This window comes from Papio anubis, chromosome 10, assembly GCF_008728515.1.
Source record: "Papio anubis isolate 15944 chromosome 10, Panubis1.0, whole genome shotgun sequence".
Taxonomy (NCBI): domain Eukaryota; kingdom Metazoa; phylum Chordata; class Mammalia; order Primates; family Cercopithecidae; genus Papio; species Papio anubis.
The window spans coordinates 21,583,723-21,609,297 of NC_044985.1; the positions used below are offsets into that span (position 1 = coordinate 21,583,723).

A 25,575-nucleotide genomic window follows, 5' to 3' on the forward strand; every position below is an offset into this window, starting at 1 on the left:
ATGTGTGAAGGGTATGGGTAACCGACCCAATAGTTACTGGTGGTGGGGTGAAGCCTGGCTCTTCCTCAAACCTGATATCAAGTGTGCATTAGAAAGGCAGGTTTCCGTCGTCAGAACTCTTAGCCTCTCACATCCCCACTTCCCAGTTGGAACCAGTGTTGATTGAACACAGTTCCTTATGTTCTTATTGTTCTTTTTTTGCTAAAATGACCCCTTAGATTTGTATCATTCCTTCCCTCAAATGCAGAAGGTATAGATGCAGTGCATGTCTCTTTACCGCAAACTCTCAGCTTCACAGAACCCTTTCTTGTTGTGTTGTGTTGAGTCTTTCAAAACACTAATTTTGAAGTAAAACAGAAGCTTGAAAATGGCATAACTCTGAGACCTCTATCCCTTTTAACATTGAAATACCTGGATTAAAATTGTATCTTCATCACTTACTAGCGGTGTGATCTTGAACAAGCTATACAACTTTTCCAAGGCATTTACTCTTTCAGTAGAATGCATCTGATAATACTGCCTGTGTGGCAGGCTTGAAAGGTTGAAGACCAGGCATGTGAAATGCCAGGCCCAGGGCTTAGCACATAGGAGGCACTGCAAGAAGGGTGACCACTATTGTTGCTATTTGCAGGTGTGTTTGTTTCTTCCAGAAAGAGAGTATCTCTTTTCCTTAGCATACAATAATAGTTTCATGGGGTAGAAACATATTTCTTCTATATAATTTAGAAATCTTATTTCTCTTTGGATGTTTACTTTAGAAGGCTTCTCGATGGTATACAGGCAGGAATAAAATCTGGGTTTCATGATGACCTTGACATTGATGCCTCTATCCTTCAGTTTTTTTTTTTTCATGGGATAGCTAATACTCTCTTCCTGATACTTTCAAAGGTTTGCTGATGTATAGGCAACCTTCCATTTTCTTTGTTAATAACTATTGCAGTTATCTTGGAAGTCAGAATGGTACCTTCCTGGCAATGCTGAGAAAGCTGAACTACATGTATGTTTGTTAAACAATGCCTACCTTTTATCAAGTACCTACTGTTGGCCAATAATTGTAACAGAGTTATAAATTAAGTAAATATAAATAATACTTAGTGTGACAGAGAGTTTACCACCCAAATGAACATTTTTGAGAGTGAAAGGGGATGTGAATTTGCTTTAAGATCCAAGCACAAATTCACTCAACTCTGAAGCCAGTGTTCTTTCCATTATGTCACACAGACTCTCATGATAGGCACAGTGAAGATATGCACTAAGATAAGGTTATACCTACTAATATGCATGCATTTGTGTGCATCGTATTTTTTTTCAACAAGATAATGTGGAAAGTAATAATTCAGGATGTACACAAGATGAGTTTCTATATTGATCTTCATTTGGTAGAACCTTAGTGTCTGAAAACAGAGGCTGACAGGCTTCACTGGTGATGAACCTGGCCCCCTAGTTCTACTGTTTGAAAATGTTGCTGAGTTTGACACACACACACACACACACACACACAAATAAATATATAAAAATAAATAAATAAACTTTTAAAATGGTAAAGCTGTAGGACATAGGAGTATTGGAGAATTAACTGAAATACCAACCAACCGGTGTTCCATAGGGAGAATGATGTAACTAATGATTCTACTTGGTTGTGGGAAGGAGAATACATAAGTAACGGCAACTAAACATCAGCTGACATTCTAATTTGTCTGAAATCTGGGCTGTGGCCTCTACCACGGGAAAGCATAGAGGCTATGTACTAACTTTTGTTTCTGGTTTTATATCAGTGATTAAAATTAATTGTTAACAAGGGAAAGGAAAATGAAAATCTATTAGGGAACAAAAATTCTCATGTTTCTTTTCCCAGAACTCATGAGCAAGTCACATGCATCAAGTTAATTCACCTTATTTCTCCCCAGGAGGTAAATACATCCTTTTTTGATTCCTCATAGTGTTTTAAAAAGTCTTTCAGAATTCTGTTTGACTTTTATCCTTCCACTGTCTTTGCTATTGGAGATGTGTTTATTCATTCAACAAATACCCATTAAGCCTTTGCTATATGCCAAACACTATATTAAGCATTTGAGATACCTTAGAGAACACAAAAGACAAACTTCCCTCCCCCACTGGAACCTAAATTTTAGTGAAAATACACCAAATAAATAATATAAAGTAAACTTGGAAAAGCTATGCAAAAAAATAAAACATCAAAGTAGGGTAAAGCTAGAGGTTCTGGAATGCTGTGATGAGGGCTCAGCACAGGTGATGAAATTAAAGTGTCCCTAGAGAAGCATCATTTGAACAAGCAGGATTTGAGAAGGTAGGGAAATCAAAGGAAGTAAATAAATTAGTCACTCAGGAAATTAGGGGAAAATATTTTAAGAACAAGGTATAGGTAGAAAAGTGCTCCAGTCCCTGGATATTAATAATCTTCAGTAGCATCGCTTTTGGGGATACTCTTCTCACGAGCTGGGCTCAACTGTCCAGCATTTTCACACTAAACACTATGAATGACCATCCCTAAGGCATGACTCCATGAAGGGAATTGTAACTAACAGGAGATCATTTGAGAAGCGTTCCCTGGGGCCACCACACCACCAAGTAGTTGCTGTGAGCAACTAATTTAAGTTGAAAGGAGACAGAGACCAGTTCATGTTATGCTATTGTGGGAAATTTTAGAACTACATGAAGATTAGCATTGTATAGCCATAAGTTTGTTTCAAAGTTGTACTTTTTGACTAAGACATATATAGAGCACAGGAAACCTCTTCCTCCAGTCTATTTGTAATTTTGTGGACCTCCCCAACCTCCAACATATCATTAAACACTCACAGTGTATACCATGGGTGGGAAACAGATATGAGAGAGAGAATAAATTTGCTTGCCAGTTGCCACCCTGGCTCTTTGTGTGGTTGTCCCCTGTCATTGGGCATCATTATCTTGGGTGTCATGTTATTCTATGTCCCCAAACATGATGAGATAGGAGTCATTTAAGACACCTTGGCACTCGGGCACTTTCCTGTGTCCTGACTAACATCTAAAATATTGTATCCTAGATCTCAACTGAGGGGAAGGCAAAAAGCATTCTAACACTGCAGGGTGAGGCAGTGCTGTTTAGTAGATGGGGTAAAGAAAGACAAAGGACATAGTAACAGTGTAATGCTTCATGTCAGAGAGCTGAGACACAACCTGATTCTAGAACAGCTGTGATTCCAGATCTCTTGTGCTTTCATAGAGGCCCATTCTGGTGAAAGACACTGTAACACACACGAATATTGGGAAAACATCAGCTGCAAACATCTTTCTTAGAAGCGACAGCTCAGATGACCTACCAGGAATTCCTACCACCCCACTGGGAGGCAACAGTTTTCATCCGAAAATGGCTGTTCTATCTCCTAAATGCTCACTTAGAGTATGAAATCAAATGTAAGACAGCAGTATTAAATAGTGACAGTGACCAATACCAAGTAAAACTCTTAAGAAAATCTCAAGGCAGAAGCTGCACAGCTGAGAGTATTACATAGTCTGTGTGATATTACTACACAGAGAAGCCAATCTGTAAAATATCGTTCCAATACTGTGGTCTGGCACTGAATAGATGGGCTCTTTTATTTCATCCTGCCTTGTTTCTGGTATGTATTCATTTATCCTTATTTTGCATGGACTAGAGATCCCTTAAAATAAGTCTATTTGTGCCAATTTATGCTGAGAGATCTATCTGGGCACCCTGCACCCCCACTTTGATTTGCTTCTGAAACAAACCCCTGAGACCAGCCTGGTTTTCCCTAACATATTTTTGAGGCATTGTACCTAATTTTAGATTTTCTAGACATCCTTTTTTCCTTGAGAAAACCCTGGGTATTAGTTCATGAATTTTTAGATGAATATTGAAGCCTGGGATAGTGCCAAGAAAAAAGGACAGTAGATGAAAGCTTGGCGTGGTCATTTGCCTCCTTTGCCTATTGAAACAGAGTGCTGTGTTGTGAAGGGTTGTTTGTTCAGAATCTGCTTTGGCCTGTCACTGTGTTAACCACTGGAGAATTCATAAAACAGAAAACTTCCAGTCTGTGTTCACTTAGGTTATTTGTCTTAAGAATCTTGTTTGACGTACTCTTTCAAAACTATTAGGTTGCTGCAAAAGCAATTGCACCAACCTTATAGATAGCCCAGAACACGATAATCATGTCCTTTAAGAGTGCTTAATAATAATGTCCCAACACATCATCTCACATATATGGATAGGACTATCTTGTTTGTTTGCATTTCCTTAGAAAGAGTAGCACCTAGAAAAGTGCCTAGCTCATAGTAAATGCTCACCAAACATTGAAGGAATAAATGAAGGTTAAAATGTGGGGTAGTTCCAGAACAGTATTATACACTCAGCACTTTATTTCATGTTTATCTTTATTGTATAGTAAATATGGCAGACTCAAAGGTGTTTTAAAATAAAGAACAGCTGAAATTGGCATCATCAAGATCAAAAAAGGACATCCACCCAGCACAAGGATGGACCCAGGGAGCTTACCACAGTTCCACAATCCTGCTGATACTGTGTACAGCTTTCCAGATAAAAAATCTCTGTTGTCATTAGTTATGAGGGTTACTTCAAACTAGGTGAGGAATGAGATCATAGTCTGAATTTGTCAAAGTTTTTGAACACTCTTCACATAGTAGATATTTAATAAATGGTTGTCAGATAAATTAACAGATTCTCTAAGGAAGCTTTTCAAAAACTGTTTAAATTAAGCAGCTTTTCTCCAGCTATTTTGAAGTAGAGCTAGCAGGGTTTATTTTCATCTCCTAGTGGTGCCTGGAATGCCAGTGAGACAGAACCATTCACAATCCTGGAAAGGGGGCTGAAGCCAGGGAGCCAAGTGGTCTAGCTCAATGGATCCCACCCCCACAGAGCCCAGCAAGCTAAGATCCACTGGCTTGAAATTCTCGCTGCCAGCACAGCACTCTGAAGTCGACATGGGATGCTCGAGCTTGGTGGTGGGAGGGGTGTCCGCCATTACTGAGGCTTGAGTAGGTGGTTTTCCCCTCACAGTGTAAACAAAGCCGCTGGGAAGTTCACACTGGGTGGAGCCCACTGCAGCGCCACAAAGCTGTAGCCAGGCTGCCTGTCTAGATTTCTTCTCTCTGGGCAGGGCATCTCTGAAAGAAAAACAGCACCCCCAGTCAGGGGCTTATAGATAAAACTCCCATCTCCTTGGGACAGAGTACCTGGGGGAAGGCGTGGCTGTTGGCACAGTTTCAGTAGACTTAAACATTCCTGCCTGCAGGCTCTAAAGAGAGCAGCTGGCCTCCCAGCATAGCACTCAAGTTCTGCTAAGGGACAGACTGCCTCCTCAATTGGGTCCCTGACCCCCATGCTTCCTCACTTGGAGACACCTCCATGCAGGGGTTGACAGATACCTCATATAGGAGAGCTACAACTGGCATCTGGTGGGTGCCCCTCTGGGATGATGCTTCCAGAGGAAGGAACAGGCAGCAATCTTTGCTGTTCTGCAGTCTCCGCTGGTGATACCCAGGCAAACAGAGCCTGAAGTGGACCTCCAGCAAACTCCAGCAGACCTTCAGCAGAGGGGCCTGACTGTTAGAAGAAAAACTAACAAAAAGGAATGGCATCAACGTTGACAAAAAGGACGTCCACACAAAAAGCCCATCAGAAGGTCACCAACGTGAAAGACCAAAGTTAGATAAACCCATGAAGATGAGGAAAAACCAGTGCAAAAAGGCTGAAAATTCCAAAAACCAGAATGCCTCTTCTCCTTCAATGGATCACAACTCCTTGCCAGCAGGGGAACAAAACTGGATGGAGAATGAGTTTGATGAATTGACAGAAGTAGGCTTCAGAAGGTGACTAATAACAAACTCCTCCCAACTAAAGGAGCATGTTCTAACCCAATGCAAGGAAGCTAAGAACCTAAAAGGTTAAAGGAGTTGTTAACTAGAATAACCAGTTTAGAGAAGAATATAATGACCTGATGGATCTGAAAAACACAAAAACACAAAGCGTGAGAACTTTGTGAACATAAACAAGTATCAATAGTTGAATCGATCAAGTGGAAGAAAGGAGATCAGAGATTGAAGATCAACTTAATGAAATAAACTTGGAGACAAGATTAGAGAAAAAAGAATGAAAATGAATGAACAAAGCCTCCAAAAAATATGGAACTATGTGAAAAGACCAAACCTACATTTGATTGCTGTGCCTGAAAATGACAGGGAGAGTGGAACCAAGTTGGAAAACACTCTTCAAGATATTATCCAGGAGAACTTCCCCAACCTAACAAGACAGACCAACATTCAAATTCAGGAAATACAGAGAAAACCACAAAAATAGTCCTTGAGAAGAGCAACCCCAAGACACAAAATTGTCAGATTCAACAAGGTTGAAATGAAGGAAAAAATGTTGAGGGCAGCCGGAGAGAAAGGTCTGGTTACCCACAAAGGGAAGCCGATCACATGAACAGTGGATCTCTCTTCAGAAACCCTGCAAGCCAGAAGAGAGTGGGAGCCAATATTCACTATTCTTAAAGAAAAGAATTTTCAACCCAGAATTTCATATCCAGCTAAACTAAGCTTCATAAGTGAGGGGGAAATAAAATCCTTTACAAACAAGCAAATGCTGAGAGACAAATGATGGTGGTGACAAAATCACTAGGCTTGCCTTACAAGAGCTCCTGAAGGAAGCACTATATATGGAAAGGAAAATCTGGTACAACCAAAAACATACCAAATTATAAAGACCATTGACACTATGAAGAAACTGCATCAACGAATGGGCAAAATAACCAGCTAGCATCATAATGACAGGATCAAATTCATACATAACCATATTAACCTTATATGTAAGTGGGCTAAATGCCCCAATTAAAAGACACAGACTGGCAAATTAGATAAAGAGTCAATACCCATCAGTGTGTTGTATTCAGGAGACCCATTTCACATGCAAAGGCACACATAGGCTCAAAAATAAAGGGATGGAGGAATATTTACCAAGCAAATGGAAATTTAAAAAAAGAAAAAAAGCAGGGGTTGCAATCCTAGTCTCTGATAAAACAGACTTTACATCAGCAAAGATTAAAAAAAAGTCAAAGAAGGGCATTACATAATGGTAAAGGGATAAACACAACAAGATGGGCTAACTATTCTAAATATATATGCACCTAACACAGGAGCACCCAGATTCATAAACCAAGTCCTTAGAGACCTATAAAGAAACTTAGACTCCCACACAATAATAGTGGGAGACTTTAACACCCCACTGTTAATATTAGATCAACGAGACAGAAAATTAACAAGGATATTTAGTACTTGAACTCAGCTGTGGACCAAGTGGACCTAAAAGACAGCTACAGAACTCTCCACTCCAATTCAACAGAATATACATTCTTCTCAGCAGCACATCACACTTATTCTAAAATTGACCACGCCATTGGAAGTAAAACACTCCTCAGCAAATGTGAAAGAACAGAAATCGGCTGGGTGCGGTGGCTCACGCCTGTAATCCCAGCACTTTGGGAGGCCGAGGCATGGATCATGAGGTCAGGAGATCGAGACCATCCTGGCTAACATGGTGAAACCCTGTCTCTACTAAAAATACAAAAAAATTAGCCAGACGTGGTGGCGGGCGCCTGTAGTTCCAGCTACAGCTACTCGGGAGGCTGAGGCAGGAGAATGGTATGAACCCAGGAGGTGGAGCTTGCAGTGAGCTGAGATCACGCCACTGCACTCCAGCCTGGGCGACAGAACAAGACTCCATCTCAAAAAAAAAAAAAAAAAGAAAGAAATCATAACAAACAGTCTCTTAGACCACAGTGCAATCAAATTAGAACTCAGGATTAAGAAATTCATTCAAAACTACCCGAGTACATGGAAACTGAACAGCCTGCTCCTGAATGACTACTGGGTAAATAATGAAATTAAGGCTGAAATAAATAAGTTCTCTGAAACCAATGAGAACAAAGACACAACATAGCAGAATCTCTGGAACACAGCTAAAGCACTATTTAGAGGGAAATGTATAGCACTAAATGCAGACAGGAGAAAGCAGGAAAGATCTAAAATCGACACCCTAACATCACAATTAAAAGAACTAGAGAAGCACGAGGAAACAAATTCAAAAGCTAACAGAAGACAAGAAATAACTAAGATCAGAGCAGAACTGAAGGAGATAGAGACACAAAAACCCTTCAGAAAAAAATCAATGAATCCAGGAGCTGGTTTTTTGAAAAGATTAACGAAATAGACGGCTAGCCAGACTAATAAAGAAGAAAAGAGTTCTTCTCTGTTTTGAATCAAATGACACAATAAAAAGTGATAAAGGGGAGATCACCACTGATCCCATAGAAATATAAACTACCGTCAGAGAATACTATAAACACCTTTATGCAAGTAAACTAGAAAATCTAGAAGAAATGGATAAATTGTGGACACATACACCCTCTCAAGACTAAACCAGGAAGAAGTCAAATCCCTGAATAGACTAATGACAAGTTCTGAAATTGAGTCAATAATTAATAGCCTACCAACCAAAATAATTGCAGGACCAGACGGATTCACAGCCAAATTCTACCAGAGGTTCAAAGAGGAGCTGGCACCATTCCTTCTGAAACTATTCCAAACAACAGAAAAAGAGGGAATCCTCCCTAACACATTTTATGAGGCCAGTATCATCCTGATACTAAAACCTGGCCGAGACACAAGAAAAAAAGAAAATTTCAGGTAAATATACCTGATGCATTGATGCAAAAATCTTCAATAAAATACTGGCAAACCGAATTCAGCAGCACATCAAAAAGCTTATTCAGCACAATCAAGTCGGCTTCATCCCCGAGATGCAAGGCAGGTTCAACATATGCAAATCAATAAACATAATCCATCACATAAACAGAACCAATGACAAAAACCACATTATTATCTGGATAGATGCAGAAAAGCCCTTCGATAAAATTCAACACCACTTCATGCTGAAAACTCTCAATAAACTAGGTATTGATGGAAGGTATCTCAAAATGATAAGAGCTATTTATTACAAACCCACAGCCAATGTCATACTGAACAAGCAAAAACTGGAAGCATTCTCTTTGAAAACCTGCACAAGACAAGAATCTCCTCTCTTACCACTCCTATTCAACATAATATTGGAAGTTCTGGCCAGGGCAATCAGGCAAGAGAAAGAAATAAAGGATATTCAAATAGGAAGAGAGGAAGTCAAATTGTCTCTGTTTGCAGATGACATGATTGTATATTTAAAAAAACCCCGTTGTCTCAGCCCAATATCTGCTTAAGCTGATAAGCAACTTCAGCAAAATCTCAGGATACAAAATCAATGTGCAAAAATCACAAGGATTCCTATACATCAGTAATAAACAGAGAGCCAAATCATGAGTGAACTCCCATTCACAGTTGCTACAAAGAGACTAACATACGTAAGAATACAACTTACAATGGATGTGAAGGACCTCTTTAAGGAGAACTACAAAACCCTGCTCAAAGAAATAAGAGAGGACACAAACAAATGGAAAAACATTCCATGCTCCTGAATAGGAAGAATCAATATCATGAAAATGGCCATACTGCCCAAAGTAATTTATAGATTCAGTGCTATCCCCATCAAGCTACCATTGACTTTCTTCACAGAATTAGAAAAAACTACTTTAAATTTCATGTGGAACCAAAAAGACCTCATATAGCCAAGACATATCCTAAGCAAAAAGAGCAAAGCTGCAGGCATCATGCTACTTGATTTCAAACTATACTACAAGGCTACAGTAACCAAAATAGCATGTTACTGGTACCAGAACAGATATAGCGACCAATGGAACAGAACACAGGCCTCAGAAATAATGCCACACATCTACAATCATCTGATCATTGACAAACCTGACACAAACAAGCAGTGGAGAAAGGATTCCCTATTTAATAAATGGTGTTGGGAAAACTGGCTAGCCATATGCCGAAAACTGAAACTGGACCCCTTCCTTACACCATATACAAAAATTAACTCAAGATGGATTAAAGCCTTAAATGTAAGACCTAAAACCGTAAAATCCCTAGAAGAAAACTTAGGCTATATTAATACCATTCAGGACATAGGCATGGGGAAGGACTTCATGACTAAAACACCGAAAGCAATGGTAACAAAAGCCAAAATTGACAAATGGGATCTAATTAAGCTAAAGAACTTCTGTACAGCAAAAGAAGCTATCATTAGAGTGAACAGGCAACCTACATGATGGGAGAAAAATTTTCTCTCCATTTTACAAAGGACTGATATATAGAATCTACAAGGAACTTAAACAAATTTACAAGAAAAGAACCCCATTAAAAGGTGGGCAAAGGATATCAACAGACACTTCTCAAAAGAAGACTTTTATGTGGCCAACACACATATGAGCAAAACCTCATCATCCCTGGTCATTAGAGAAATGCAAATCAAAACCACAATGAGATACCATCTCACACCAGTTAGAATGGCAATCAATAAAAAGTCAGGAAACAACAGATGCTGGAGAGGATGTGGAGAAATAGGAATGCTTTTACACTGTTGGTGGCAGTGTAAATTAGCTCAACCACTGGGATCTAGAAACAGAAATACCATTGGACCCAGCAATCTCATTACTGGGTATATACCCTAAGAATTATAAATCATTCTACCACAAAGACACATACACACATATATTTATTGCAAAGACTTGGAACCGACACAAATGCCCATAAATACTCTGAATAAACAAAGTGTGGCACATATACAACATGGAATATTATGCAGCCATAAAAAAGGATGAGTTCATGTCCTTTGCAGGGACTTGGATGAAACTAGAAACCATCGTTTTCAGCAAACTAACACAGGAACAGAAAACCAAACACCGCATGTTCTCACTCAAAGTGGGAGTTAAACATTGAGAACACATGGACACAGGGAGGGAAACATCATGCACTGGGGTCTGTTGGGGGGTGGAGGGCTAAGGGGGGGATAGCATTAGGAGAAATATGTAACATAGATGACTGGTTGATAGGAGCAGCAAGCCACCACAACACGTGTATCCCTATGTAACAAACCTGCATGTTCTGCACATGTATCCCAGAATTTAAAGTATAATAATAATAATAAAATTAGAGGAGTCATGACCTAGAGCCTCCAGATAATCTGTTTTAGAAAAGAAACAATAGTTTTCAAAGAATCTGGAATTGTTTCAATAGGAGACTCTTGCCTTTTTATTGGATTTGTCTATTACTGAGGTATTATTTCATGAGTCCCCAATGTGCCACTTTAAGACCTCCTGGATGGAAGATTTGCTCCCCAGTTAATGTAAGAAAGTTAACACACTGCTAAGTGCTGTATATGGTGATAGAAGTCTATTAATAATACATGTGTGGAGTTTGTCTGGCAAAGTCATTTGCTGAAGACCAAAGAGCTTTGCACTTCACAGTAGCTTTCCGTAATCAATAGTCCCACTTTATCCAATAAAAAATTACTAGAGCATAAAATGTATAAAGCTTGATCAGTTCCTTTTATTGTAGTCATCTGTTCAGCAAAAAATGACAAGTTAATTCTTTTCTAAATGCATTTACAGCTTTAAAAGGACAACAGACATTATCATAAATTAGTCATGCTTCAGCACACTGATTTTTAATATACACGTGCATTTAATTTGAATACCTTGCACTAGGGTTTCAATTCCAAGAATGTTTGCAAATCTATATGTGCTCAGTCAAAACATGACCATTAACTAATGCAATTATTCTTTCAATCTGTTATCACTAAATCACTTAAAATTCTATTTTGTGTTGTTCTGCTTTAAATCTAAGCCATTAGAAGAAGGAGAAAAGAAATTCACACTTTTAAGCCATCCCAAGCTTTTATGAAAGTGATAAAGCTTAGATTTCAAAGGACAGAGGTTGCTGTCAAGCTGTGACGGTCCTGGTTCTATTTAAAGAAGAGTTACTTAAATGTGCCTACTTTTCTAATTCTGGCTTTGCTAATTTGGGATGCCTCTACTTATTGCTTCACAGCTATAAATTCCTTCCTCCTTTCCTCCCTCAATTTAGGGAATATTTTAATTATGAGATTCCTTAGGTGGGATAACATCACTCTCAGGAGGTCAAGCCAGCCACTTGAGTTGTTTAATTCTAAGGTCTAGACTCAGCTTCCCTAATCAAAAGTTTGTGTCCTGTATCTCTTCATGAGGACTTGTATTTCCACAGTTACAGAAGATTCCTTTCTTTGAATAATTTTGATTTGCCATTGTAAGCTACATCTACCTTTTGACTATGATAACATATTAAATCTTAACTGTTTCTACTCATGCAGATACACTCATGAACCATTTCCTGAGTAAACTGAAATTATACACTAAACATAGAGAAATTGGGCAAAGAGTATCAGGCATGGGGAAAAAAGTTCAGAAGACAGATGCTAGGAGGTGAATGAAGAAAAATGAAATTTCACAATTATAATACATGGTGTCCTTAATATTTGGGATTTTCTTCCCTTTCCTGTGCTGTCTTACCTAAGAATTCAGTGCCAGGAAATTTTGCTGCTAATACGTGGGTCAAAAACAAATTTGGAGTCATCCATCACTCCTCTCTCTCTCATTGCAGGTCTAATCCATTAGAAGGTTGTCTCCACCTTCAAAATATATACTGGATCTGATCTCTTTGCACTACATTCACTATGACTGCTGCAGTGGAAGCCATCATCCTTTCTCTTAGACTAGCAAAGACCTCCAAATGTATAATTTCTTCCACCTCCCTGGCTCCCACAGCTTATTACTTCCCTCAGTAGCCAGGTGATCCCTAAAAAATTAAAATCGCATCATCATCTTACCATTCTTCCCAAAATTGTCCAACAGTTGTCAGCATATTTGGAATAACACTCACAAGCTATCGTCTGGCCCAGTGATCAAGCTTTTTGGTACCAGGGACTAGTTTTGTGGAAGATAATTTTTCCACGGACTGGGACAGGGGGATGGGTTCAGGATGATTCAAGTGCATTACTTTTATTTTGCATGTTATTTCTATCATTATCACATTATAATATATAAAGACATAATTACACAACTCACCATGATGTAAAATCAATAGGAGCCCTGAGCTTGTTTTCCTGCAACTAGAGAGTCCCATCTGGGGGTGGCGATGGGAGACAGTGATGGATCATCAGGCATCAGATTCTCATAAGAAGCACACAACCTAGATCCCTCTCTTGTGCAGTTCACAATAGGGTTTGCACTTCTATGAGAATCTAATGCTGCTGCTGATCTAACAGGAGGTGGGGCTCAGGTGGCAATGTGAGTGATGCGGAGCGGCTGTAAATACAGATGAAGCTTCACTTGCTCACCTGCTGCTCACCTCCTGCTGTGAGGCCTGGTTCCTAACAGGCGGCTGACCAGTACTGCTCCATGGTTCGGGTATTAGGGACCCCTGCTCTGGCCTACGAAGTTCCACATAATGAGGCTTTTGACTACTCTTTATGTCCTGTCTCTATTATTCTCCCCTTGACCCACCTGTCTTAACCACACTGGCTTCTTTGCTGTTTCTAGATAGCGCTGGGCACTCTGCCTCCCTGGGGCCTTTGGACAGGCTGCCCTTTTCTCTGCCCAGAACACCACTTGTCCACCATCCTTATGCTCACTCTCTCATTTTATTTAGGACTCTGAGGATTTCCCTCTTCATGGCATCGAAATCTCTCTCCTCGTCCATCTCTCTCTCCCCACCCGGTAACTGGTGCCATGGCCTATATTGATGCATTTATGTCTGTCTGTCCCACCAGAAGGTAAAATTTTCCCAAGGTCAGGGGCTTTCTGTCTCTCACTGATGTGTCTCTGTTGTCCTCGGTGCTTAGCTGTGGCTTAACAATTACTTGTTGAAAGAAAGGATAAGTGAATACATGGATGAGTAAGTGATTCACTTACTGTTTGGACAGACCTATTTCTTTTTCTAGTCAAGCCTGCTCTTTAGCACTTTTCAGGCTTTAGTCTTCCTTACATATCTTTATCTTAACTAAAACGTTCTTGTAGGAGTTATTCTTTCTGTGCATCCCATATTTGAGTTATTAGCATTCCCTTTCTCAGAGGTTTGGGGTTCAAAGTGGCTGACAATGTGCTGTCTCACTAAAAGTAGGGACATCAGAGCTGTTTTTACATAAATGGAGGGCAGGTTTACCTAACAGTTAGAATGACCAGGGAGCAACGTGGGGAATTTGATTTTCGGGCCTTGAAAAGACATTCTTCTTCAGAAAGTTATCTTCTGCATCTTTTAGTGGGAATTTGAATTTACACAATTAGATATTCCTTTACTTCTGTTTTGTTTCTCTTTTAACTTGCAATTACATCCATGCACTCCATAGCATTTCTGTCAATGCTAGGCCACGGACTACATATACAATGGTCCCATAAGATTATAATACTTATTTTTACTGTACCTTGTTTATGTTTAGACATGTTTAGATACACAAATACTTGCCATTGTGTTATAGTTGCCCACAGTATTTAGTAAATTGACATGCTGTACAGGTTCATAGCCTAAGGACAATAGGCTACACCATATAGCCTAGGTATATAGTAGGCTATACCATCTAGGTTTGTGTAAATGCACTCTATGGTGTTTACAAAAGAATGAAATTGCCCAATGACACATTTCTCATAACATATCTCTGTCATGAAGTGAGACAGGACTATCTCCTGAAAGTGCTGAAATTCATCCCTAGGTGACCACAGGGCTCTAATTATAAAATGATTCATTATTACCTATTCTCCAACTGTACTTCTATTTGAGACTAGAAGAAAAGTTATTTTGGCAGTGTGAAATATCATTAGTCAGCAGATTATATTTTTGTTTACACGCAGAACACACTTCCTCAGACCAAGATCAACACTGACTTGTCCTTGTAATGGCTAGACAGGTAACTACCCATTGTCTACTGAAACTGCATTCCGTACTACTTCATTGAGCTTTCTGGACGATCTGATTGAGTAAATGGGTTTGCCATTTACCATTTTAATCTGCCAGAGTGTCATTTTATCATGAAGGTATGCTTTAGAATCAAACCGTGCTTTGAACCCTGCTTTCACTCATGTGACCTTGGAAGAGTTACTTACTCTTTATGCCAATTCTCCCATCTGTAAAAGGAGAAATAAGATTTTCTTCATAGGATTGTTGGGAGGATTAAATGAAGTAATGCCCCTAAATTCATTAGTGCAGTGCCTGGTGTAGAGTAAGCAGGCAGAAAATACTGACTGTTACTTGTACTACTTGGAGGATCTGCCCTAATACCCTAGTAGTCCAAACAAATTAATGCCTTGTTTATTCTGTTTAGCCAGACACTTTGAAAAAAGCACACTAATTCACACTGTCACGTTGGTAAGGGGCCATGGAAATTGACATTTCTTTCATTCCATGGCCATTTACTCTACTTGAGGCATTTCCATAGCCAATTTCGAAGCACTGACTCAGAGGAGGTAGCATGCTGGCCTTTGCAACTCCCCACATTCCCTTTTAACCAGGAGGGCCAAATGAGGCTGCTTTGAAAGGCATGAGAGTTGGGAGATGGAGGGTTGAAAAGGTCTGGTGTTTGACATGGGCTTAGCCATTAAAGAGAGTGTTCCAGGCATCAGAAAGCTGAGTTTTCTGGAGGCTGGAGGACTATCGCTGTAACAACTTCTAAAGGAGAAAGGGAGTAACATTTAGCTGAGTGGGCTCCTTTGATTTGTTATTCTGTCAGATCCTAGCGACACTTTCTCTGGTTGGGGCAGCTCAGGATGTTCAGTTTTCATGGCTGCCGGGGTGATTTGTGACTAAACGTAGACAGGGCTTTTGAAAAAAATAAAGAAAAAAGGTTGAGCAAAGACTATGAAAAGACCCATATTTTTTAAAAAAAGGAATACGGAAGTCGTTTATTGGTGTGGTTTTTCCTCTCCCTCTTGCTAGGCTGATGTTTTCTCTGAGGTGGTAAAAAAAAACAGCAATAGTGATAAATGTCTTCTCTAAAGGATTTATCATTTGCCAGTGAATGGAAGTTGGGTGGTTTTGGTTAACGAGCTACCAACAAGTTTTTTTGTTACTTTATATGCAAATATAGTCATTACACTCTTGTTTTCATTTTTCTTCCTAATAACTTCCCAAGTTTCTCCATTGCTAAATCGTGTAGGGTCATGTTAAATTAATTGCAAAAGCAATTTATTCAGAGGCCCATTTCCTTTCAAACAAGCAAAAAAATTACTATAAACTTTGTTTCTTTTTTGCTCTTTGTTGAACTGTGGTTACTGGAACTTAGACCATGGCCACTGCGGATCTCTAATATTAAGACTTTGGATGAAATCAATGAAATCCTCATAAATAAAATGTTAATGGGCGCATGTGTGTGTGTGTGTTTTCCACATCAGCAATGGGCAAAAGGCCCATATAGATGGATAGAAAAAGAAAGGGAATGGACACTTATTGAACATTTATTATATGTCAGGCTCAATGATTGATATTATCTCCATTGTACAGGTAGGAAAACAACATTGGGCCCAAGTCACTAACTAGAAAGTGGTGAAATTCTGATTCAAACCAAGTTGGTTGGACTCCAGAGCATACTTGTCATCTGCATCACACTACCCTCTTTTTGCCTGTCTTCTTTGTTAACTATATCACAGAAGTCTCTGAGTCAGTGGCTGTATCTGACCCCCTTGTTCAGGCCAGAAAGTTCTTCTTTGAGGGAACCCTTGGAAGAAGAGGGTTTGAAATGAGATCTTGGTAGTCATCCACCCCAGCATTCTCATGCCCCATTTTATTTTGCCCTGGTTGAAAGATCTGTGCCCTGAAACTAGAAATCTGAGAAACAAGCCTTCTGCGGAGGTGGCCCTTAAGAATAGGGTAAGGACTGACTCTGTGAGGAGAAAGGGTTTCAGAGCCCTGGCTCTGGAAAAGAACTGTCCCTGTGAAGAAATGAACTTCTCTTTATTTCTCATATGTAGGAATTAGAAATATATTGTTTTGTGGGTTTTTTTTTTTTCTTTCGGAGTTTTGCTCTAACAGCCATTGCCCGGACTAGAGTGCAATAGTGCAATCTTGGCTCACCACAGCCTCCGCCTCCTGGGTTCAAGTGATTCTCCTGCCTCAGCTTCCCGAGTAGCTGAGATTACAGGCATGTGCCACCACGCCCAGCTAATTTGAGATTTTTAGTAGAGACAGGATTTCTCCATGTTGGCCAGGCTGGTCTCGAACTCCTGGCCTCAGGTGATCCGCCCGCCTCGGCCTCCCGAAGTGCTGGGATTACAGGCATGAGCCACTGTGCCCAGCCAGAAATATATTGTTGTTTATATTCACCTGGCATAGGAAGGATCTGAACTCTGCACTCCAAACTCTTGTCTGCCTGAGTGACTAATTCATAAGCCTAGGGAGAAAAAAAAAGGGAAAATTAAGTAGTGAGGCTGAGGGAGAAAAACTCGTGTTACAACAAATCCCAGAGGACTGTCCAAATCCTTTTTCTTGATGGGCTTTTCACAAGACTAATGATTCTCAGCTGATTCTTAGCTTTCAGGCTTTTTAGAATGATGACATTCATTGTGAGGGATTTGTCACTATGAGGTTTCTTGGAGATTTGCTTTCTTATTTTGACATCTGTTACTTGATTTCAATTTTACTCTAGTTTTTGTAAAGCCAGGATCTTGGTGACATATGATTACTTTTATGGCTGGTTTTTCCCTTTTTTTTCTTTTAAACAATCACAAAGCTGATAAATTTTTCTTTAAATATGAAATGGGACAGCAGATACGTGAATGTTACTTAGGCTTTGTTTATCGTTCCAAATTTAATGAGTCTCTCAGTGTTTTTACAAGTGCCTCAAGGTTATATTAATGCTGTGGGCTTAAAGAATGCTATAGTAATCCACAAAAGGAAATTCTGCCTAAAATAATTCTCCAGGTATGAATGTAGTAGTGTGATAGTTGTTTTGTTTTCTGTACATTGTATACAAACTCCATTGTGTTTTCCCCTTTATTTGTGGGTGTGTCTGTGTGTATTTGAGTATTAACCAGTTATAAACTAGGGAGACATATTGCTATATCAGTTTATATAACAGTATGGCTGCATATGTAAAAAAGTATTAACCAGTTAAATATAGTGGCACGATATTAACTCATTTTTAATACATATACTTTTATGTGAATGACAAGTCAAATGGGTAAAGAGTTTCTTATATCGAGAAGATTGGAAAGTTGGAGATAGCTCTATGTAAAACAATGTATTTATGACTTCACACATTCACACACTGTCCTATTAAGAAAGAAAAGCCAAGTTTCACACAAAGTCATCTGAAAGTCTGTGAAGTCAAACCCCATGACAAGTTCAGCTATCAAGAATTAGGCTCATTTGGTTTCCAACTCCTCTCTCTATCCCCTCACTCTCTTCCAGCTTCAAGGCTGAGACACATTCACTGTTTATCCGTATCACGTTCCTTTAGCCTGGTCATCCTGTGCTACTGTCATGCTGGGCTGCTGGATTTTTTTTTTTTTTTTCCCCTAGGAAATAAAAGGGATTTAGTAATACAAAGTTAGTATACTTCTTTATCCACAGGCAAAGATTTGGTCCTAGAAAGAGAGATTATGCCTCTTGATTTCATGACTTAAGTTTCCCTTAGAGTTGTATATTTTTCTTACTTCTTCTTCTTCTTTTAAATAAACCAAACCAAACAGGTATTCCTGGAGAACCTCTGAATGGAAAGAATGCCAAGTCTCTCTCCTCCTCGAGCAGCAGGATCCCCACTGGCATGTGACGGGACCCGTGTGTGGCGGTGGGATCCAGACCCGGGAGGTGTACTGTACCCAGAGCGTACCAGCAGCTGCCGCACTGAGGGCCAAGGAAGGTAGGCAGCCAGTTCCGGGACAGACGGTGCGCTGCTGGTTGGAAGGAAAATCTCTCCAACTCTTCCGGTGTTCTTCTTGAAATAACTGACACTTAGCATTCACGAATTTAATATTTATTTTGTCAACCATTTGTATGCTATCCCTAACGCTTGGGATAGTTAGAAATAGTAGCAAAAGTAATATGTCTCCCAAAAGTCACTGTGAAAGTTAAAGGAGAAAATGTAGTTAGGGTGAGTAGCATAGATAAATGCTACAAGCTAAGGGTGTGGTATGCCAGGAATGAGTCAGTAATGAATGAATAGCATTCTTCTTCTTTTTTTAAAATTTTTTGCTCAAAGGAATTTTTATGTGTGTGAATTTTTTAATGTGGAAATTTCTACAAACATATTCCTTTTAAATATCAAGGATCCAGTGTTTTGGTGCCAAATTTTAAGTTTTCTGAAGAAATGGAAGAGGAGAAGAGAAAACAGTAGCTTCTTCCATGATAAGCTCTCTAATTGGTGGGTGTCACCCAGCAATAGTGCATTTATTTCAGAGTGCAGATAGTGATAACATTTAGAAACTGGGAAACTTACTCGGATTTATGTAAGTCAATTGGTTGAGAAGTCATGAGAAGACAAAGATGCTTCCACTCTAGAAGAATTTGTGGCCTCTTCTAATTGGAGAACACAAGCAGTACTCCCTGCAGAAGTGGTAAAGATGGGAATGTTTCCTTGGGCTTGCCAGGTGTGAGGACATATTTACACTGTGGGCTTTGGTTAGGAAGGCAAGATGCAAATTTTCTTGCTATAGTAATGCATCCTTTTAATTCTGTAAAGCTTGTCATGCTAGATGTCTTTTTGTGTGTGTCACAGCTTTGCAGAATTCATAGGCATCTGTGACCATAGCCTCAGTTAAGGTACCTGATGGGATGGTTCTTGCAGACTGCTTAGCATTTTGCTTCAACAATTGGTGCTAAAAGGCCACATTGACAGGGCTACAGTTGTTTTTGAAAATAATGATTGAATTTTCTTCCTTCTCTGATTTCACTTTGGAAAATTGCAGCCTAAACACTTTTTATTTCAGGACAAAACATGACTATAGTTACTCCTCTGAATTTGTAGGAACAGAATTTAGATTAAAATGCTCCAGGTTAGTTTTTCAAACCTTGGTGATCTTTCCATTCCAGCTCCTCTCTTCTTTTCTTCGACTACCGTCTACTGTTGGAAGGTCTTCAGGGATCAACATATAAATAAAACTTGTATAGAATTGATGCATTATGACCTACCTATTTTTCAGCTTCAACTTTTAATCTGCTATTGACATTTTCATCTTTCTAAAGTTTCTTTTGTAAAAATAGCTTTTCTTATGGATCACCTATTTCTAAAGTTTCTTCAGGCTTCATCTTTCTAGTTTTTTCAATGGAAACTTACTGGGCAGGAAGATTATAAGTAGGAGGCAAGTGGAAGTCTGGTGTTCTAGAATTGGGAATTATATGCTTACATAGTGTGGGGGGCGGGTGGAATAGAGAAGGGGTGTTATTTGCAGAGTGAACAGTCTATCAAGCCCTAGTACAATCTACTCCAAGCATCTAAAGAGGAGGAAAATGTCTTAGGCCAAAGCACACTTGGAAATTAATATCTGTGTTCACAGGAAAACAGAAAGTACTTAGAAAGCTGTAAGTCTGATAGTCCAGTTCTCAGGGGAGAGGCTAGATATGGGACCTGGATGTAAATACATAGATGTGTAACACGATCGTATACTCCTGTACAGAGCTGAATATAGCAAGTAAGACTATACTGGATAACACAGCATAGCTGCCATAAAGGCACTGTATAGCTTACTGCTTACCTTAGTAGTTGTTATCAAAGGTTTTATTTTGCTCTTGTGTAGAAGCGAACCAACTGGATTGTTCGCCCATTACTTTCCTTTCTTATAACAAACCTGCACATTATGCACATGTACCCTACAACTTACAGTATAATAATAATAAGTAAATTTAAAAAAAATATAAATAAATAAATAAATAAATAAATAAATAAATAAATAAATTAAAAAAAAATAAATGCTTTCACTTCTTACTGTTATCATTTATAGATGTACCTTGACAAATCTGGAATGAGAATTTCTTCTTGGCCCCCATTAAACACAAAGGAACAACTGAATTTTTATTGTTAGGAACCTGTGAGTATTTGCCCAGTGAAGAAAGAAGAATATAAATAAATCCGTCTGTTAATGCAATAATAAAGGTTAAAATTGGAAACATTTCACATTCAGTTTCTGTGAACGTCAAATTATTAATATTGTTGTTATGTTAGATATTCATACTTTGGAGGGAGCAAGCATTTTAGTAGCACTGACTTTGGAAATTCCTTTGTGAGTCAGTATTGACATCCCCACAAGGTTAATTTTCCCTTAGACTCAAGGATACGCTTTGTTCACTCTGGAGTGTGATTGCTTGACTTTTCTTCTGTACAAAACCCCATCATCCACTGGTGATTTAGCAGCTCTGATTCCAAGAACCAGATTTTAGAGGAATTCACAATCTTGGGGGAAAAGCAAACTTCATTTCCATGGATCCTTCCTGTGATAGAATGCATGTAACTCCTAGATGCCATAATAATAATACTTTTTAAAAATGCTAATCCCCTCCCAAGGGTCTCCAAATTTCTTGGCCTAGGCTGCATGCTGAAGCTAAATTCTGACATTGATATGGTCCTGTTGATGACTTATTTTTGGTGACATCTCATTCCTCATTGAACCTCAATTCATGATGTTTTCTGCAACAGTATAATAACACCTATGGCATATTTAGTTGATACCGTTGTTCAGTGTTCATGTGGTGTTTTAAATGCAGCCAAAATAGTGTTGTAACCATCAGTGTAAATATTACCAGTAATATTAGCCAAGCCAGTAGAATTGGGAATGAAAATGTAGAGGACTATTTATGATTTTGCTTAACACTTGTTGTTTTAAAGAGAATTGTGTTTTTCTTTTATAAATCAAGTAGCATCACAAGTGATGCTTACCTGTAAAATAAAAGCTTGAATTTGGTAAGACCACTTTCTTCTTGCCTTTTCTCAAATAAAATTAAAGCCACTCAGTTTGCATTCAGCAGTCATTTCTCAGAAAGTAAAACATGAACCAAGGAATGCACTTTCAAAATCTAATAAAGACATTCCATGTATGGCAATGTGACCTAGAGACTAGGATATCAACAAATATGAATTTAAGTGGCATAGAAGTAGATATGCCATATATTCATATGGTGAAGCAAAATTTTTTAAAACAATAAACTATATTTAAAAATCAGGAAAAATTTTTGGTGTGGTTATAGTGGAGCAAAATATTGCTTGAATTTTCTAAAATATATATATTTCAGATTCACTATTGATATTGTATTAAAAATGGAACACAATTTAGCTATGAATTGTTAAATGCATTAGTTGCCCCCTCTGCACTAATAATATTGTCTTCATTCTGGCCTCAGAGTTGGCATTAAGATTACATGACCACATAAGGGCACACGTTCTGGAATGCTAAGTTGTATTAGTCCATTTCCATGCTGCTGATAAAGACATATCTGAGACTGGGTAATTAATAAAGAAAAAGAGGTTTAATGAACTAGCAGTTCCACATGACTAGCGAGGCCTCACAATCTTGGCAGAAGGGGAAAGGCACGTCTTACGTGGCAGCAGACGAGAAAGAATGAGAGCCAAGCAAAAGGAGTGTCCCTTTATAAAACCATCAGATCTCATGAGGCTTATTTACTACCACGAGAATAGTATGGGGCAAACCACCCCCATGATTCAATTATCTCCTACCCGGTCCCTCTTACATCATGTGGAAATTATGGGAGCTACAATTCAAGATGAGATTTGGGTGGGTACACAGCCAAACCATATCATGAGTAGTATATGGAAACAATATATTTGGGGTTCTGGGTTTTAATTCTGACTTTGAAGGAAATGTAAACCACATAAATGTTGTACCAGTCTTCTAGTTCATTAATTTGATTTTGAATATGTTGATTTGGTGAGTAAAATTACATAACAATCAAACATTTATTTGTTTAAAAAAATTATGTGCCTCTTATGAGTTAGTCTATGCACTAAAGTGTATCTGTCATAAGGGTGTCCCCCAGTAATTTATAGGCTTTTAGTTGTAATAATAATTGAACTATTGAATACGTATGTTACAGTGACTTAAGTGTTTTGATGATTACATATCTAACATGGTTTAATCCATTTATTGATGCCCAAGAGTAATCTTCATCGAGGTGATATTTAAAAGGAGCTTGGAGAGTCCATAAGCACGTTCTAAGGTGTGGAAGAACACATGAGAAGAAATGGAGAGGTTTGTGTTCAGTAGCAGCCTGTGCACTGGTGTGAAGAGAGCTCAGGGTTAAAGAAAGTTACAATGACAGTGGAAAGGTAGGCCTTTTATGCTATTTTGGATTAAGACTTTGTTTTTGAGAATATGGGTATGTGCCGCAGCCTTTTTCCCCCCTACTGTAGGTTTGTAAACAGAAAGGAAATCTCATATTGACTGTATTTAAGCTTGTAAAAACATTAGCATGCTAAGAAAATTACCATGAGTTATCATATCCTATGTGCAAATGTGTCTGATTATCCAGGAAGTTTTTGAGTTATGAAATAAAGTAATTTACATTCTGAGCTGATATCTTAAGGGGCAGTTGGAAGAGATATTCCACCATCATTTGAAATACTGGAAATATCTTTCATCTGTCTTTAGAAATTGGTTTTAAAGTCAATAAAGTCATTTGGGTGTGAGAATAAGGTGTCAGGAAAGTAGTACACTAAGAACTTCCCTTGATGTCGACCTTTAGAGGAGCAATGAGACTGTTTTAGTGGGCTTATAGCATTTTCTCTTGCTTTATGCTAAGAGAGAAGCAGAGATAACAGGATAAAACAACCTTTGCTAATTAACAGCAGGATATTTGATGACAGTTCACATGAGGCCAAGAGAGATAAGGTTCTTGGCTTGTAATCTTTCTATCTTGGAAACCTCTTCAATTATTGAAATCATAGGTGTAGAAGAAAGTCAGCAAAGGGTAGCATAAGAGAATTATTAACATGCAGATCTCTGGATTCCTCACAATGACACAGGTGGTAATGAAAAGATGTGGGGAGGGGAGAGAATGAGAAGATGAGTGAAGGCAAGCAGTTACTCCTGTGTTTTTAGCAAGAAGGAGGAGGAACAGAAGTGGAGGAAGAAAAAGAAGGGGGGAGGAGGATGAAAGATGAAGGAGGAGGAGGAAGAGGAAGAAAGGAAGAGGGAGAATGCAGCAGAGAGAAGGGAGAGGGAATGGGGAAGGAGAGAGCAGGGAGGAAGGAGGAAGAAACTTATTAAGTCAAACTCTTAGGGATCTTTTCTTTCCATTAGGCTGCATTATCTCTCCGCTTATATCTTGAACCTACACACTAAGATAGAGTTTAGGACTTGAAAGCCATTTCTCCCTGGGTTATTGATGCAGGATCCTAGACTCACAGATGCTCCAGATCTCTAGTGTTAACTCCATCTTCTTCTTGAGTGAGAATACTTAGCGTGTCATGCTGCCTAGGCTAAGTGTAAACAAGTTTCTTTTCCAAATTGTTATCTGTAAATGGAAGGAAGTAGAAGAGTTGGTGAAAGTAATGATGTATGTTCCCTCTTTAAATTCCCACTTTTTTGCAGAGGCAGACATAGATTTTATAAGCCATATATCTACATATATAGTTCAAATATTCTCTTTAAAAGTATAATGCTCGGAAGAGTTAAGGAACAAAAGAAACACGAAGTCAGAAAGAGTCCAAAGCGAGATTGGTTTCTACTGGTTCTGTTTGATTGCATTTGTACCTAAGTTTAGTTAATTTTTAAAATCAAGTGTAACAAACTTACCTTAGTGTGATATAGCAAATGTTTATTGAATTAATGGGCTTAGCAAAAATATTGGCATTCCTATTTTAAGTGTTTATTAAATTATCAGACTGTTCTTGATATTAAAAATTTCCTAATTTATTTAGCTCAAGGTAAAATGCACCTCATTAAACAAGAGCAGGAGAGAGCTACCCTGGACGAATGAGAGAGGCTGGATATTTAAGGAGAAAGCCTAGCACTGAGCTGAGGTTGCTCTGGGGAAAACAAATGGCTTATGGAAAAATTTGCTTTTTAAATTATGTGTGAGTCCTGTTTAATTTGATCTCCTGAAGAGGAAGAACACGTGCAATGTGTTATATATTTCTTCAAAGTTAACATAACTAAACTGAAAATTCACTACTGTGTGTTGCTGAAACTAAAGCATGTGGCATCATGGAGGAGGGAGATTGTGAATGACCTAGACCTAGATATGAATTTGGATTTTGCCAATGGTTTTACCAGAAACAGTTCAGCTTTCCTAATCCTATAGCCCTAAGTTCATACTCTTGTAGTACATCACTTTTTTGATTTCTAACTATTATCATAATCGTCTTTGTCACTGGTTTGGCTGTAAAGGCCCTTAAAGACCATGTTTGATGTTCTTCTTTGTATTTCCAAGTGTCAATACTCTTCATGTAAAAGGCAAATAGCAAATGTTTCTGGAATTCAAATTGGAAACTCTTAAACATGAGAAAATGACACGTTGAGTTTGATTGAATTCTCTGTTTTTTAGATAGCACAGAGAAAGGAATTGTTTGTTGACTAGACCAAAACTTTCTGCAACCTGGATATCAGAATTCCATGCCAAAGCTAGGTGGCTCTGAGAGCCCAG

At 38.7% G+C, this 25,575-nt stretch overlaps 1 protein-coding gene across 4 annotated transcripts in view; it reads left to right on the plus strand.

Moving 5' to 3' along the window:
- The window catches only part of THSD7B (thrombospondin type 1 domain containing 7B), a 780,632-nt gene that overhangs the window by 320,974 nt on the left and 434,083 nt on the right, over positions 1-25,575 (plus strand). For all 4 annotated transcript variants that reach the window (XM_031651193.1, XM_031651195.1, XM_031651196.1 and 1 more), the window contains exon 5: positions 18,675-18,844. In XM_031651193.1, coding sequence (XP_031507053.1) covers positions 18,675-18,844 — 170 coding nt within the window. The remainder of the gene's footprint in view (positions 1-18,674; positions 18,845-25,575) is intronic.